The sequence below is a fragment of the Neofelis nebulosa genome, chromosome 6, assembly GCF_028018385.1.
Source record: "Neofelis nebulosa isolate mNeoNeb1 chromosome 6, mNeoNeb1.pri, whole genome shotgun sequence".
NCBI lineage: Eukaryota > Metazoa > Chordata > Mammalia > Carnivora > Felidae > Neofelis > Neofelis nebulosa.
Window position 1 is genome coordinate 102,900,215 of NC_080787.1, and position 13,920 is coordinate 102,914,134.

The 13,920-nt window shown below is 38.8% G+C and overlaps 2 protein-coding genes across 8 annotated transcripts in view; one reads left to right on the top strand and one right to left on the bottom strand.

Moving 5' to 3' along the window:
* Positions 1 to 12,376, bottom strand: part of WASF1 (WASP family member 1) — a 71,668-nt gene extending 59,292 nt beyond the window's left edge. For 3 of the 7 annotated variants that reach the window (XM_058734952.1, XM_058734950.1, XM_058734946.1), the window contains exon 1: positions 11,930 to 12,376. The gene's annotated coding sequence lies outside the window, so the exon portion shown is untranslated. Of the gene's footprint in view, positions 1 to 11,075; positions 11,227 to 11,452; positions 11,703 to 11,929 lie in introns of those variants that run through there. The other 4 variants (XM_058734947.1, XM_058734951.1, XM_058734953.1 and 1 more) reach the window with 4 other exon arrangements.
* Positions 12,377 to 12,864: 488 nt separating this feature from the next.
* Positions 12,865 to 13,920, top strand: part of CDC40 (cell division cycle 40) — a 61,390-nt gene continuing 60,334 nt past the window's right edge. Inside the window, exon 1 of the mRNA XM_058734945.1 lies at positions 12,865 to 13,125. Within this exon, the coding sequence (XP_058590928.1) occupies positions 12,937 to 13,125 (189 nt within the window). The 5' untranslated portion in view covers positions 12,865 to 12,936. The remainder of the gene's footprint in view (positions 13,126 to 13,920) is intronic.

The following is a 13,920-nucleotide window of genomic DNA, read 5'->3' on the forward strand; positions in this document are numbered from 1 at the left end:
GAGACAGAACATGAACGGGGGAGGGGCAGAGAGAGAGGGAGACACAGAACCGGAAGCAGGCTCCAGGCTCTGGGCCATCAGCCCAGAGCCCGACGCGGGGCTTGAACTCACGGACCGCGAGATCGTGACCTGAGCTGAAGTCGGACGCTTAACCGACTGAGCCACCCGAGCGCCCCTCATCAATTAAGTTTTTAAGGTGTACTTGTTACTTAGCTATCTCCTTCAGAATCAACTGTCCTCTCTCAGAATTATTAATAAATCATACCTTCTTTCAAAACACTGTACTATACAGCCTGGTCTCAAGCTAGTTCATTACCAAGGTGCTTGATTATTTATTAAACCTCATAATGTATATCACAACTTAATATACCTTAGTTACCTAACTTTTTTAAAAAAAATTTACATTTCTTTATTTTTGAGAGAGAAGGAGGCAGAGTGCAAGTGGGGGAGGGGCAGAAAGAGAGAGACAGAGAGAGAGACACACACAGAATCCAAAGTAGGCTCCAGGCTCTGAGCCATCAGCACAGAGCCCGACACAGGGCTTGAACCCACAAACTGAGAGATCATGACCTGAGCTGAAGTTGGACACTTAACCAACTGAGCCACCCAGGCACCCCCTAAGTTACCTAACTTTTGTATAGTCCTTTATAGTTCACAAATACCTTTTAATATATCACTTAATCCTTATAACAACTGTTCCAGGTGGTGGTTATCATTCACATTTTACAAATGAGGAAACTGATCAGAAGTAAAATGATCCAATATTAAATAAGTGAAAGCACTAAAAATTAACTCCAGTCTTCTGGCTTAAATACAGTCAATTCCTGATTAATCTCTGGGTAATTATGTGGGGAGATATAGATAACTGGAACACAGCCATTAAAATCAAAATTGCAGTTTATTCAAGGAGAGTTATTAGAGTATAGATTGCCATATAAAAGACTAACAGTAGGGAACAAGTGAAATAAATTTTGGTATATCCATATAGTGGAATACTATGGAGTTGTTTTTAATATATGATTACTTCCAGATTCCACTCCAACATGTAAAAAGCTTGGAAGTCATCATTCTTCTCTCACAACAAAATAAAAGTTGAACAAACTGGAAGCTAATGGACTTTTCTTTGATCCTTGAGATACTGAGGTCAGAGGACAAACTATCATCCAAGAAATCAGAACGACTAATACAGAGAATATAGATTAACTAACTGAAGATGAAAGCACAGAAGCCAGGGACTGATATGAACACTTAAACGGTAACTTGAACAAGTTGCTGGAGGCTGACTGTGGTCTAGCTTGAGAGTTTAAAACTCCTGGGGAGCCCAAGGGTCTAGTCTGAGAATGGCTGCTACACTTTCTCAGTTTTATGCCCCACAAGGTTCTCAAGGAGAAAAATCAGAGAAAAATCTTCTGCTTGGCTGGGGGAAGGAAAACAATAACCATTTTGAAACAAGTCCAGAGAATTCTCCATAAGAAAAGGTTATCTAGCAAAGGAAAAGACTTCATCAGAGCCTTGTTCAACTTTGGAGAAATGAAAACTGCCCAGTTCCTACTCACTCTAGACTTCTGGCATACCTACATTGGAGGGGGCGGGGGAAGAAGAGAAACTGAGAAGCACTAGTGGAGGTCCAGACCAAATAAAGACTAATATCTAAGCATAGAATTATACGGGTGCCTGGCTGGCTCAGTTGGTAGAGCATGTGACTCTTGATCTTGGGGATGTAGGTTTGAGCTCCAGGTTGGATGTGGAGATTACTTAAAAATAAAATGTTAAAAAAAAAAAAAGAAAAAAAAAGAAAAGCTAGGGGTGCCTAGGTGGCTCAGCTGGCTGAGTGTCTGACTTTGGCTCAGGTCATGATATGGTTTGAGTTCAAGCCCCACATCAGGCTCTGTGCTGACAGCTCAGAGCCTGGAGCCTGTTTTGGATTCTGTGTCTCCGTCTCTCTCTGCCCCTCTCCCACTCACCTCTTTCTCCCTCTGTCTCAAAAATAAACAAAGATATAAAAAAATTAAAACAGGGCTCCTACACAGTAACAGGATTATAGTTGAAAAAAACTGCAAGGCTCAGACACTATTTAAGAAGGTATTTGTAGGGAAACCCAAAGACAACAAGGGAAACAAAAACAAGAACACTAGAGGAAACTAAAACCTCTGAAACCTACAGCTACACCAAACGGTAAACACAGCCTTGTTCCTAGTTAGAGAAATACAAAATCTCATACAAAAGACCTACCTTCTTCAGTTTCTGTTATTCTATGCATTATGTCTGGCTCTCAACAAAAAATTATAAGGCGTGCTAAAAGGAAATGAAAGTATATTCCAAAGTGACAAAGCAAGCATCAGAACCAAATTCATATAGTGCAGATTTTGTAATTATCAGACTGGGAATTTACAAGAACTATGATTACCATACTAAGGGCTCTAATGGACAACATGCACAAATTGATGGATATTGTAAACAGAGAGATGGAAACTATGAACCAACAGAAAATAAACATTAGAAATCTAAAACAGTGCAACAGAAATAAATAATGTCTTTCATATGGTCACCAGTACACTGGACATAGCTGAGGAAAGAATCAATGAGCTTGAAGAAGTATCCATAGAAACTTCCCAAACATTTAAAATGCAAATAAAAAATAAAAAATAAAATGCAAAGAGAAAAGAGAATGAAGAAAACAGAATATTTAAGAACTGTGGAACAATAAAAGAAGGCATAACATATACGTAATGCAAATAAAAAAATAAAAAATAAAAAATAAAATGCAAAGAGAAAAGAGAACGAAGAAAACAGAATATTTAAGAACTGTGGAACAATAAAAGAAGGCATAACATATACGTAAGAAATACCAGAAGAAAGAGAAGAGTAGAGGAAATGTTTGAAGTAATAATGCCTGAGAATTTTCCAAAATTAATGACAGAAGCCAACCATAAATTCATGAAGCTCAGAAAACATCAAGCAAGACATATACCAAAATATCTATACCTAAGCATATAATATTCAAACTACAGAAAACTAAAAACAAAGAGAAAAACATTGAAATAAGTCAGGAAAACACAAAACAAAACACTTTACCTATAGAGAAAAAATGATAAGAATTATGTTGTACTTCTCGTCAGCAACCATGCAAAAAAAAAAAAAAAGCGTAGAGTGAAATATTTCAAGTGTTGAAAGAAATAACCATCAACCTAGAATTTTGTTATTAGAGAAATTATCCTTCAAAAATTAAAAAGAAATAAAGACTTTTCTCAGCCAAATAAAAACTGAGGGAATTTGTCACCAGTAGACCTGCCTTGCAAGAAAAAAAGTTCTTTAGAGAAAAAGGTCAGAAACTCTAATCTACATAAAGAAAGAGCCACAGAGAATGGATAAAGAGAAGACAAAAATCTTTATTTTTTTAATCCTCTCTGATTGTGTCATATAACTGTTTGTTCAAAGTGGTAATAGCCACAAAGTTCCAGGTGATTATAGCATACAGACAAGCGAAATGAATGGCAGCAATGTTATAAGGGACGGGAGACAGAAATTGGGAATACTCCATTATAAAGTATCTGCAATACCTGTGAAGTAGCACAGTGTTATCTGAAAGTGGACTTAGATTAGTTGTAAATATATACTGCAAACTCTAGGACAACCACTAAAAAACATTTAAAAAATAAGTATAATCAATATATGAGGAGAGGAGAAAAAATGCACCCATATAAAATGCTCAATTAAAGCCAGAGAAGGCTGAAAAAGATGGGGGGGTGGGGTGGGGGTGGTGGTGGTGGTGGTGGAAAGAACAGGTGTAATGAATAGAAACATTACAGTATGATAAATATTAATCCACTTATCAATGACAACTTTAAATGTGAATGATTCAAATGCACCAATTAAAAGAGAGTGTTAGAGTGGATGAAAAAATCCAACTATGTGTTGTCTACAAGATACCACTTTATATGTAAAGATATATATATAGATAGATAGATAAAAAGTAAAGGGATGGGGACATGCTAACTCTAATCAAAAGAAAGCAAGAGTAGCTATATTCATTATAAACAAAGTAGACTTCTGAGCAAGGGAATTTTTCAACGATAAAGAAGGGCATTACATAATATACAGGGGTAAATTCTTCAAGGAGACATAACAACCCTTAATGTATATACATCTAACAACAGAACACCAAAATCTGATAGAACTGCAAGGAGAAATAGATAAATTCGCTATTATAGAGACTTCAACACACCTCTGTAAGTAAATGACAGATCCAACAGGCAGAAAATTAGTAAGGATAGGGTTGAACTGAATAACACCATCAATCAACTGGCTCTAATTGACATTTATATAGTACTTCACCCAACAACAGCAGAAACCACATTCTTCTTAAGTTCAGATAGACTATTCACCAAGATAGACCACATTCTGGGCCATAAAATACACCCTCCAAAATTTAAAAGAATAGACATCATAGATACTTTCAGACCATAATGGAATTAAAATAGAAAACAATAGCAGAAAGATAGCTAGAAAATCCCAACATATTTGAAGATTAAACACCACACTTCTAAATAACATATGGGTCAAAGAAGTCTCAAGAGGAATTTTAAAATATTTTGAAGTGAAAATGAAAAAAACACTCTTCAAAATGTGTGGGATCCATCAGAAGTAGTGCTTAGAGGGAAATTTAGAGCACTGAATGCATACATTAGGCAAGAAGAAAGATCTAAAATCAATAATCTCAGGATCCATCTGAAGAAACCATGGAAAGAAAAGCATACAAGCCTAAAGCAAGCAGACACAGCAGAAAATAGAATAAAAATAAACAAAACTGCAAACAGGAAATCAACACAGAAAATGAATGAAACCAAATATATCAACAAAATATTTTTGATTGCTAGTCTTCACCCTCAACTAAAATACAAAATGCTTCTTCTGTTCTCTTTTCCTTAACCTTTCTACAATTCTCTGACATCATCTCTAGCACATGTATGTTACAAAATTTATCCTGGCCCCGAAAGATATAGAAGACACATAGAAGACAACAGAGTCTAAATAAAGAGTGGAACACAAAAAAGCTTACTTTCATAGCATAACGTGAAAAACTGACAGACTTCACATTTTTGGTAGAAAAATCAAATAAGTTAATCTATGCCCTGACATGCAAGCTTTTTCTTTAAAGTTTTTTTTTAAATTTATTTTGAGGGGAGGAGGGGCAGAAAGAGAGAGGGGAGAGAGAGAATCCCAGAGAGAGAGAGAATCCCAAGTAAGCTCTGCACTGTCAGTGCAGAGCCCGACTTGGGGCTTGAACTCATGAACTGTGAGATCATGACCTGAGCCCAAACCACAAAAGTCTAACGCTAACCAACTGAGCCACCCAGGTGCCTCTTCTTTTTCTTTTCAAATGAATTTCAGTATGGAAACATTAACTTATTACAGCAGACTTGATTAACAGTTACTCAAGACGAAAAAATGGCAGGAAACTGTACCATTGTCAAACATACCCAAAATAAAACACTGCTTGCCATCATCACCTAACAGGTGTCAACCACATCCAACTTCCACCTCCTTAGAATTCCGTCAGAACCATTAGTTTAATATGTAGCACTTTACCAGCACAGGGTAGTAGGAAAAAAGGGATTTTAAAATCTGTGTTCAAATTCTACCTCTAACATTTTTATTAGACATGTGACCTTGTACATATTAATCTATGATGGGTCTTGGGTGGTTGGCTGCCAAGTACCAGAAATACAATTCCAACTAGTTTATGGGAAAAAAATGGACAACTTATTACAAAGATTTTTATTATTATTACACTCAGGTGTCTCTTGGAACCCAATCTCAGGACCATGGACAAAGATAGGTGAATACAGTGGGAACTCTGTGCATCTGCTTCTCCTATTGTTTATTTAGTTCATATGACAAGAAACACCATTAACAGTTCCTGGGTTTTATGTCTTATAGTTTCAGCCACTGGAGAAAAAACAAATTATTCAAACCTCTGGGCACTTAGAACTCAGGAAAAGCTCTGACTGTCCTGGCTTAGTGAAGGTGTCTAGAACTGCACCAACAAAAACGGGCAGGATTGTGACTGATCTCCCAGAGTGATCTTTTTAAAAGACAGATCCAGTCCAGTTGTTAACCTGATTAAAACCCTTCATGGCTTTCCCCAATACACTTAAAATCCAGAGCTCTAACTGAAACAAGACTTAATTTAAGCAGGCTTTACATGGTCTGAGTCCTATTTACCTTTACAACTGTACATTAAGCCACAATCCCTCTTTTTCACTATATAGTTGAGCTTTATCTACTCTGGCCTTTTCTAAGTTCTTAGTTGAACCTACCAAGCTCTTTCCTACCTCCAAATTTTTTAACATGTATTCTTGGCATCTTTTCCTTTTTCTCATAGCTAACTTCCACTAATTTTTCCTTAAAGAACCCTCCCTGACTCCCAAGGTAAATCAGGTCCCCTGTTCTTTTCCTTTACAGCACTCGCCACAATTTCTAATTACAGATATGTGTATTTGTTCATTATCTGTCTAACCATACTGTTACCTCTAAGAGACCTGAGACCTGTTTTGCTCTCTATGGTATACTTTTAGCACCTACTTGGTCTTCAATATTATGTGCTGAGTGAATAATTGGTTTAGCATGGGACAAGTGGTATCACCAGTAGACTGACCAATTACAGACGAGGGGAAGAGTGGCAGGCAGGCAGAATTACTGTTCCCAAGTTACTAGAATGGCTGCTCCAGAGTAACTTACTGAGGAAGGGGAAGAAAACCTGTGTTTCTGCTGAGCAGAATAAACCACTTGTTTATTTCCATTAACCTTCTTCCTCCATTAAATTCTAATAGAACTATGGTATTAAGTAAAATAATAAATATAACAGTAGCTATACAGTGACTTGCATATATAGCAAGCATGTAATATCAATTTTTTCCACATGGGAGAACATGTTTTATATATATATATATATATATATATATATATATATATATATATATTCTCACAGCATCCTGATCTTTCCACCTAAGAGAATCACTTACCTGCTAATCTTTGTATTAACTGTATCCACTCAAATATCCATGTAACTTAAAGAATTAATTCTGGAAACACAAAAATGAAGCAAAGCAAAACAACCAACCAAAACAACGAAACTGCTTCTGTTCTCAAGGAATTCATAAACTCTATTTTTCACTCTGCTTCCAACCATACCATACCTCTGCTCCTGCCATGCCCAAAGTTCTAGAGCACCCAAAGTAAGACTGAAAGATTTAGCAAATAAAAATGCAAGATATCCCAAACATATCTGTTTGACAACCCTACTCCCAGGTCATATTCCATCATTTTACCTTCATAAACCCACTCCAAAACCTTAGTTCCAATAATTTTCCTTATTAAAAAAATTTCTCTGGAGATTCACTGGATATGATCATTCTCCCAAGTTTAAATAAAATCTACCTTGACTTTTCTTAAACACTGTCAATAAAAAACAAAAGAACAAAGCAAATCATCTTAATTCTGTTTCTTGGTGGTGCTAGGAGTTAAAAAAATAAAGTAGAATAAAAATAAAAGCAGACAAAATAACAAACATTACAAAAAACTCCTTTAAAAACCTAAAAAGTCTTGCTTCCAAGAATAGGGATGACAGAAGAAGATTAAGACTATAATCTTTTCAGGGGCGCTTAGGTGGCTCAGTAGGTTAAGCGTCTGACTTTGGCTCAGGTCATGATCTCAGTTTGTGAGTTCGAGCCCCACATCGGGCTCTCTGCTGACAGCTCAGAGCCTGGAGCCTGCTTTGGATTTCTGTCTCCTTCTCTCCCTGCCCCTCCCCACTTGTGCTCTGTCTCTCAAAAATAAATAAATGAAAAAAAAATGTTAGATGATAAAAAAAAAAAGACTATAATCTTTTCAGAGGTAGATCTAGAAAGAAGAAATTCCATGAGAGAAGGTATATAAAGTAGGAATATTAGAAAGGAAAAATGAACTCTCAGAAAAAAGTGGTTACACTGAGCATTGAAGTGCCTTTGAATTTTATTTGTAACTGAAAGGCATCTCAGAGAGGTCTATGTCAACCTTCTCCTTTTATAACAGAGAAAACCAAAGACCCTGAAAGGTAAAATGACTTGTCAAACGTCACATAGAAGACCCTAGCTCCTTCTAATTTCTCTCATTCTCTCACCTCTTGCCCCATATAATGTTAAGGCTCACTGAACTGAGGAAGATCCTCTTCTTCACATCCAGTGGATGTTAGAGGACAAGTTCCTAATAATGTTGTCATGTCTAACACAAGAGAAATGTATTCCTAGCATTTCAAGGAAAATTCCCAAAGAAAAATTATTGTACATAGTGTAGGTATTTTCGATATAGTATTTATCCTAATTATTATTAATATTCTTTAATTCTCTGGTATTATTAGCCTAATCTTATAATCTAAGTATATTATGGGTTGAATTTGGTAGGCTGTCTGTGAATCTAACCACTAAGCATACTGTTTTTGAGAAAGTTCCAAGTTCTAAACCATTTTTCCAAGTTTTAAAATATAGATCTCCTGCTAAATTAGGAACCAGCAATACACAAAGACTGAAAATTATAAACTAAATATGATAAGTTAAAAATACAAGACTCTTTACGTTATAAAAAAACTCCACCTCAGAAGTCATTTATTTTTAAAACTCAGTATTCAGGCACATTTAGCACAGGCTGTAATTTACTTACATCTTTTTAAATAATATTTCACTAAAAAACTGAAGTAAAAAAGAATCAAACACATTTCTATACTCATCTAATTTAGGAAAACAACAACAAAAAACCTTTACTTTTTCATGTAGTGACCTATAAGAGGTAAGAAAATTAATCATTTTATAAATGAAAGGTTGACCTCATATATATTATGCAGTATTTAGTGCTCTTTCCAAAAATGTGTGGGTAAAGGAATTCTATTTGAACAGATAAAGTTCAAAGCACTTTCAAAACATTTTGTCTTTTCTCCTGAGATAAAACTATGTTTCATGAGTTAAAATTTGTTTGATAAATCTATTTTTAAAAATTTCTACTCAGTATATTATATCAATGGATACCCTTCACTCATTCATTTTATTTGTCCAGCAATGACAAAAACAAGTCTCTACTATTTGCTAAACCCTCTGCTAGCAATTTTGGATTTGTGACAATAAACATTAGCTTAGTTCCTGTCTTCAAGGAACTTAGAAGAACCTTTAATTAACTGTATTTACCCAAGAGACAATGACAGCTGAATTTTAAGTTGGTCATTTGAGAAAACATTAAAAATGTAATCAAATTCATTCTCAAAAAAACCAAACTATACAATAGTAATTTTAAAGACATTTCAACAAACTTATCATCTATATGAAGTTTCCCCACAAAGCTCTGGTAAAATACAACTTTGGTAGAAGTCTTAATAACATAATATTCTCATAGTAGCTTTCACTATAAAAATAAACTGAGTTAATAATACTCCAATAAGGAAATCAAAACCTAATACCATTTCTTTCATAATGAAAACCAAACACTTGGAAATGGATAGCTTAACCTATTCTGAAAATAAAGCAAAATGTATAATTAAATGTAATATTATAGATTATTACCACATTATGTCTGAGTATGTGTTTATTTACAAGCCTGAATAATAAAACTCTATATCATACCTTACAAATGATCACAACTATGTACTATGGATCATGTTATCTGCAAATTTTTCAATAAAAAGGGCCTTAACGTTTTTTGTAAAATTTTTTTTAAACTTAATTCAAGATTGTATTTATTACCAAGTCGTATAACTTTTATCAATATAAATGATACTTACATTTATAACTATATATAGGTACTAACTATAATGTCTATTAAATTTACAATTATTAAGAATTTTTGATGGATGAGAAACATTTTTCAATTTAGAGCCATACATCTCCAAAGCAAAATTCAATGTAAATCAGCCATTCTGACATGCCATGGAATATCCTGACGTTTTTTTCCTTGTGTTTTACACTGAAATATTTTCATCATCCATCAGCTAAAATATTTAAATTTTCTTTAAAAGCATTATGAAAACATCTTTACTGAATTTATGCATACTACTCAGTGGCATAAATAAGTATTTCCACCATTTGCATATAAGGAAACCAAGGCACAGAGGTGTCCATTTTGTAGATTGCAAGGTCATTTTCTAACCAAGCAACTGATCCTACACCATCAAGTTATATTATATGTGCGCCACTTCCAAAGGACATAAAACAATTACTGTACCTTAAATCAATTGCCTCTGCAATGCCTATGTGCAATTGTTTTATCAAGAGGGTTATGGCAACAAGCTTAAAGGAGAAAAGCTGGAAGGGGAGGATTACAAAAAAAAAAAAAAAAAAGGAACACTTATTTTTGGTAGTGAATCATTTATTTTTAAGTAATGAAAGGCAAACAGTTTTTAACATAATAATCAAGTAACCAACAGTTGTTTCTTCTGTTTTCAAAAAATATTTCATCTTTCAGGTAGATCATGCAAAATTGGAGCCTGCCCATCCTTGTAGAAAGAAGTTTGAAAAAAATGAGAAAAATTCTTAACAATTAATACATGATATGGCAAAGACTGAAAAAAAAATTTAGAGAAATTAGCGAATGCTCATTATGGCAGTTAAAACCCCACCTAAAATATTAGATGCTTCCTTTCATTCAACTGAAGGCTATGATTACCAGTAAAATATTCCATTACTGAAAAATAAAGAAATACAAAACTTTTCTCATTCAAAACTTGAATGAGTACTTTATTCAAATATCCGCCATAAATAAAAATACTTTCCTAACAGAAACTTAGATAGGGAAAAAACTGTTCCTGAGAGTTCAAAGACAGACTGCATTTGTAATTATGGTACAGTGCTATCAACAATTAGAAAGATGAAAGTTACCTATCACATATGTTAAATTTAGGAACATTAGATGGGTTGAATAACCAATAAATTACCGGACAAAAAAATAAGACTTAACTAATAGGTGAATCTAACACCAAAGAAAAAATTAAATCATAATCCAAAGCACACGTTATACAGAAAAGAATAGGATTAGACTGAGTCGTATTAAAGTACCTAGTCTAGCTGGGGATTAGTTAATTAATCGGCTCTAGGACAGGTTGTGAATGTTCAGGTCAGATGTGCTTTCTTTTCATCATTATTCCAGTTCCTCATCCGCCAAGTGCAAGCAAGAGAAGGCGTCAGAGTACCGAAGCTAGGGGGCATGCTGTAGCAAGGGGAAAAGAAAAATGGGAAAGGTGCAATGGATGCTGCATAGTTGAATAATTATCTGGGTGGCACAATGGGCGAGTCCTGCCGACAACGGAGCTGAGTAAGCGGCTCCCTAACTCTGCCCGAGGCACTCCCCCATTACCAGGCATCAGAGGCGACCGCCCCGCTTCGCCCCCCCACCTCCCTTCGGGGGAAGAAAGGGATCCCCGCACTCGCTTTACCTTTATGGCTGTAATATAAAGACGCGCGGCGCAAACACGCACACAAGCCGGCTTTACGGAGCCTCCCGCACGGAGCGCGAGCGGAGGCTTTCGCTGCCAGCCGGCGCTGCAGCCGCCCCCAGAGCGAGGCGGCATGGAGGTGGCCGACAGGGCAGGGACGCTCAGGCAGTGGCACCCCAGGTGAGACCCGCAGTCTCCCCGCCTAGAGCAGCATCGGGCGGTCCCTGCAACCGAGACCCAGGCGCGCCGGCCAGCCGTCTGCCTCGGCACCCAGCCCGGCAGGCGGGTGGGCGGCCAGAGCTCTGGAAACCCGCGAATGGGGGTGGGGGCCGGCGCGGGGGAGGCGCGCCCATCCCCGTCACCTTTGCCGGGCAAGAGCGCCACACACACCTCCATCCGTTCTGGCCAGTGAGAAAGAGTTCCTCTCCCAGCACCCTGTCCCCACCAAAAAACAATTCCTGAGAGACTCGCGCTCACCGTGAAATCATGGGGGGCTCCTGCCTTACCCCTTCTTCATGCTTCGGCGGCGGCCGCCGGTCCCCTTCAGCTCCCGGGACTCCACCTAGAGCCTCCAGGAGCGACAGGCTCCGGAGTGGAATCCGCTCCGGGCAGCGGCCCAGGCACCGGGCTATTGGGAACGCCGCCTGCGGCGCCCGCCGGTCGCCGGACCCACCGTGTGCTCGACGCGCGAGCGAACAACACCGCGAGCCGCCGCCGCCCCCCACCCGCCCCCTCCCCGCGCGCGACGCTCCACAACTGGGCGCGGAGATCCGCTCCTGAAGCAGGGGGAATCGCTGGACCTCGCCACCTAATCTTCCATCCTTCCCATCAGGAGCTGTTCTCCACCACTCAAGGTCTTCCAATTTAAGATTCTCACTTTCCTCTTCAGCTCCCAGAGCCCAGGTGCAGCCGTGGTGGAAAACTCAGCCTCCGCCCACTCACCCAACAGAGGGAATGAATACGGCTCTCCCCCCCATTTCCTGAGGCTGTATGGTATTGCCCAATCTCCAATTTGGGGGAAGGGGACTGAGAGAACAGTGCTTGGCCTGGGAGTGAGGGAAGATGATAGCCAATTGAATGAACCATCCATTCAGGGGCGTGGTCAAAGAGAGGCCTGCCCAGTTCGCCCCGCCCCTCGCACTAAACTACACTTCCCATTATGCCTCTTCCACTTCCCGCCGCGCTGAACGCCGGGAGTGTTGGACCTCGTGACCTCAGGGTATTTCGGAACTCGTAGTCTTCAATCCAGCCGAATAGGTCCTGAAAGTTATAAGGTATCACAATTCTCTCTACTTCCCTAGATAAACATTTTCGTATTCTGCGTTCTCTTATATTTATTCAAATACTAATTGATTATAGCTTAAAGACGTCGTAAATGAACTCTTAGCAAAGGAAGTAAGTAAAGTGTGTCATGCTAATCTGTCAGGACCTGGAAGCCTCTTCTTCCGCCGGGGCCTGGTCTCCGCAGAGGATCGGTTGCAGTCATGTCGGCTGCGATTGCATCTTTGGCTGCGTCCTATGGTTCGGGTTCAGGGTCCGAATCGGACTCGGACAGTGAGGGTGGACGGTGTTCGCTGCCAGCTTCCGACTCCCTCATGCACTTGACTAAATCAGCTTCGGCCAAGCCGTCTCTGGCAGTGGCGGTGGACTCGGCTCCGGAGGTGGCAGTTAAGGTAAGCGCTGTGGCCACTGATGCAGTGCGGGACTTTGCTTCTGCTCCAAAATCCGGCAGTCGCTTGTTAGGCCCCGGGTTACCGCTGCCTCAGTGCTGAGATACAAGTTGCTAACGCTCGGGTCTCTTCTCCTTACATGCATCTTCCTTGGGAGAAGCCGGGACTTGAAAGTTCAGGACAGTGCTCCACTGCTCCCCGCTGTCTTCTCCCTCCATCGAGCCAGTGGGAAGGGCGAGGGGGAGGTGGTGAAACTTTAATTTATTATGATTAGGATGTGGCCTGTGTAGAGCAGGTGTAAAACAGACACTTCCCAAACCAGACTATGTACTCTGACTTGAAGAGAGCAGTGTCTCCGCCTTGGTTTGTTTTGAAGTTAGAACTAGATTCTGGTTACGGCTCCACCACTTCTGCGAACTTCGGCAAGTTATACAACCTCCTGTGTTTCATTACCTGTGCAATAGAGATTATTTTTAAAGTATGTATCTGCATGAGAGTTTTATGTAAGTGAAATGATACAAATGTAGCTTATAGCGCAGACTCTGGTATCTAATAAAAGTGCAATAATGTTAGTTTAGCCCTTGTGATTATATATGTCAGTAAAGCGAGAAAAGGCCTTCGGTTTAAGAAACAGCGTGCTGATCCCAGTTGAGGGTGATAGAGGGAGAAAACGGATTGTATAGCTCATTCAACTAATATTTACGGAAGACGTGTTATTTGCCAGGAACTACTCTAGGGGCTGAGGACACAGAGGCCAAGGAGCCAGACATCTTTGCCATCATGATGCATACATGCTAG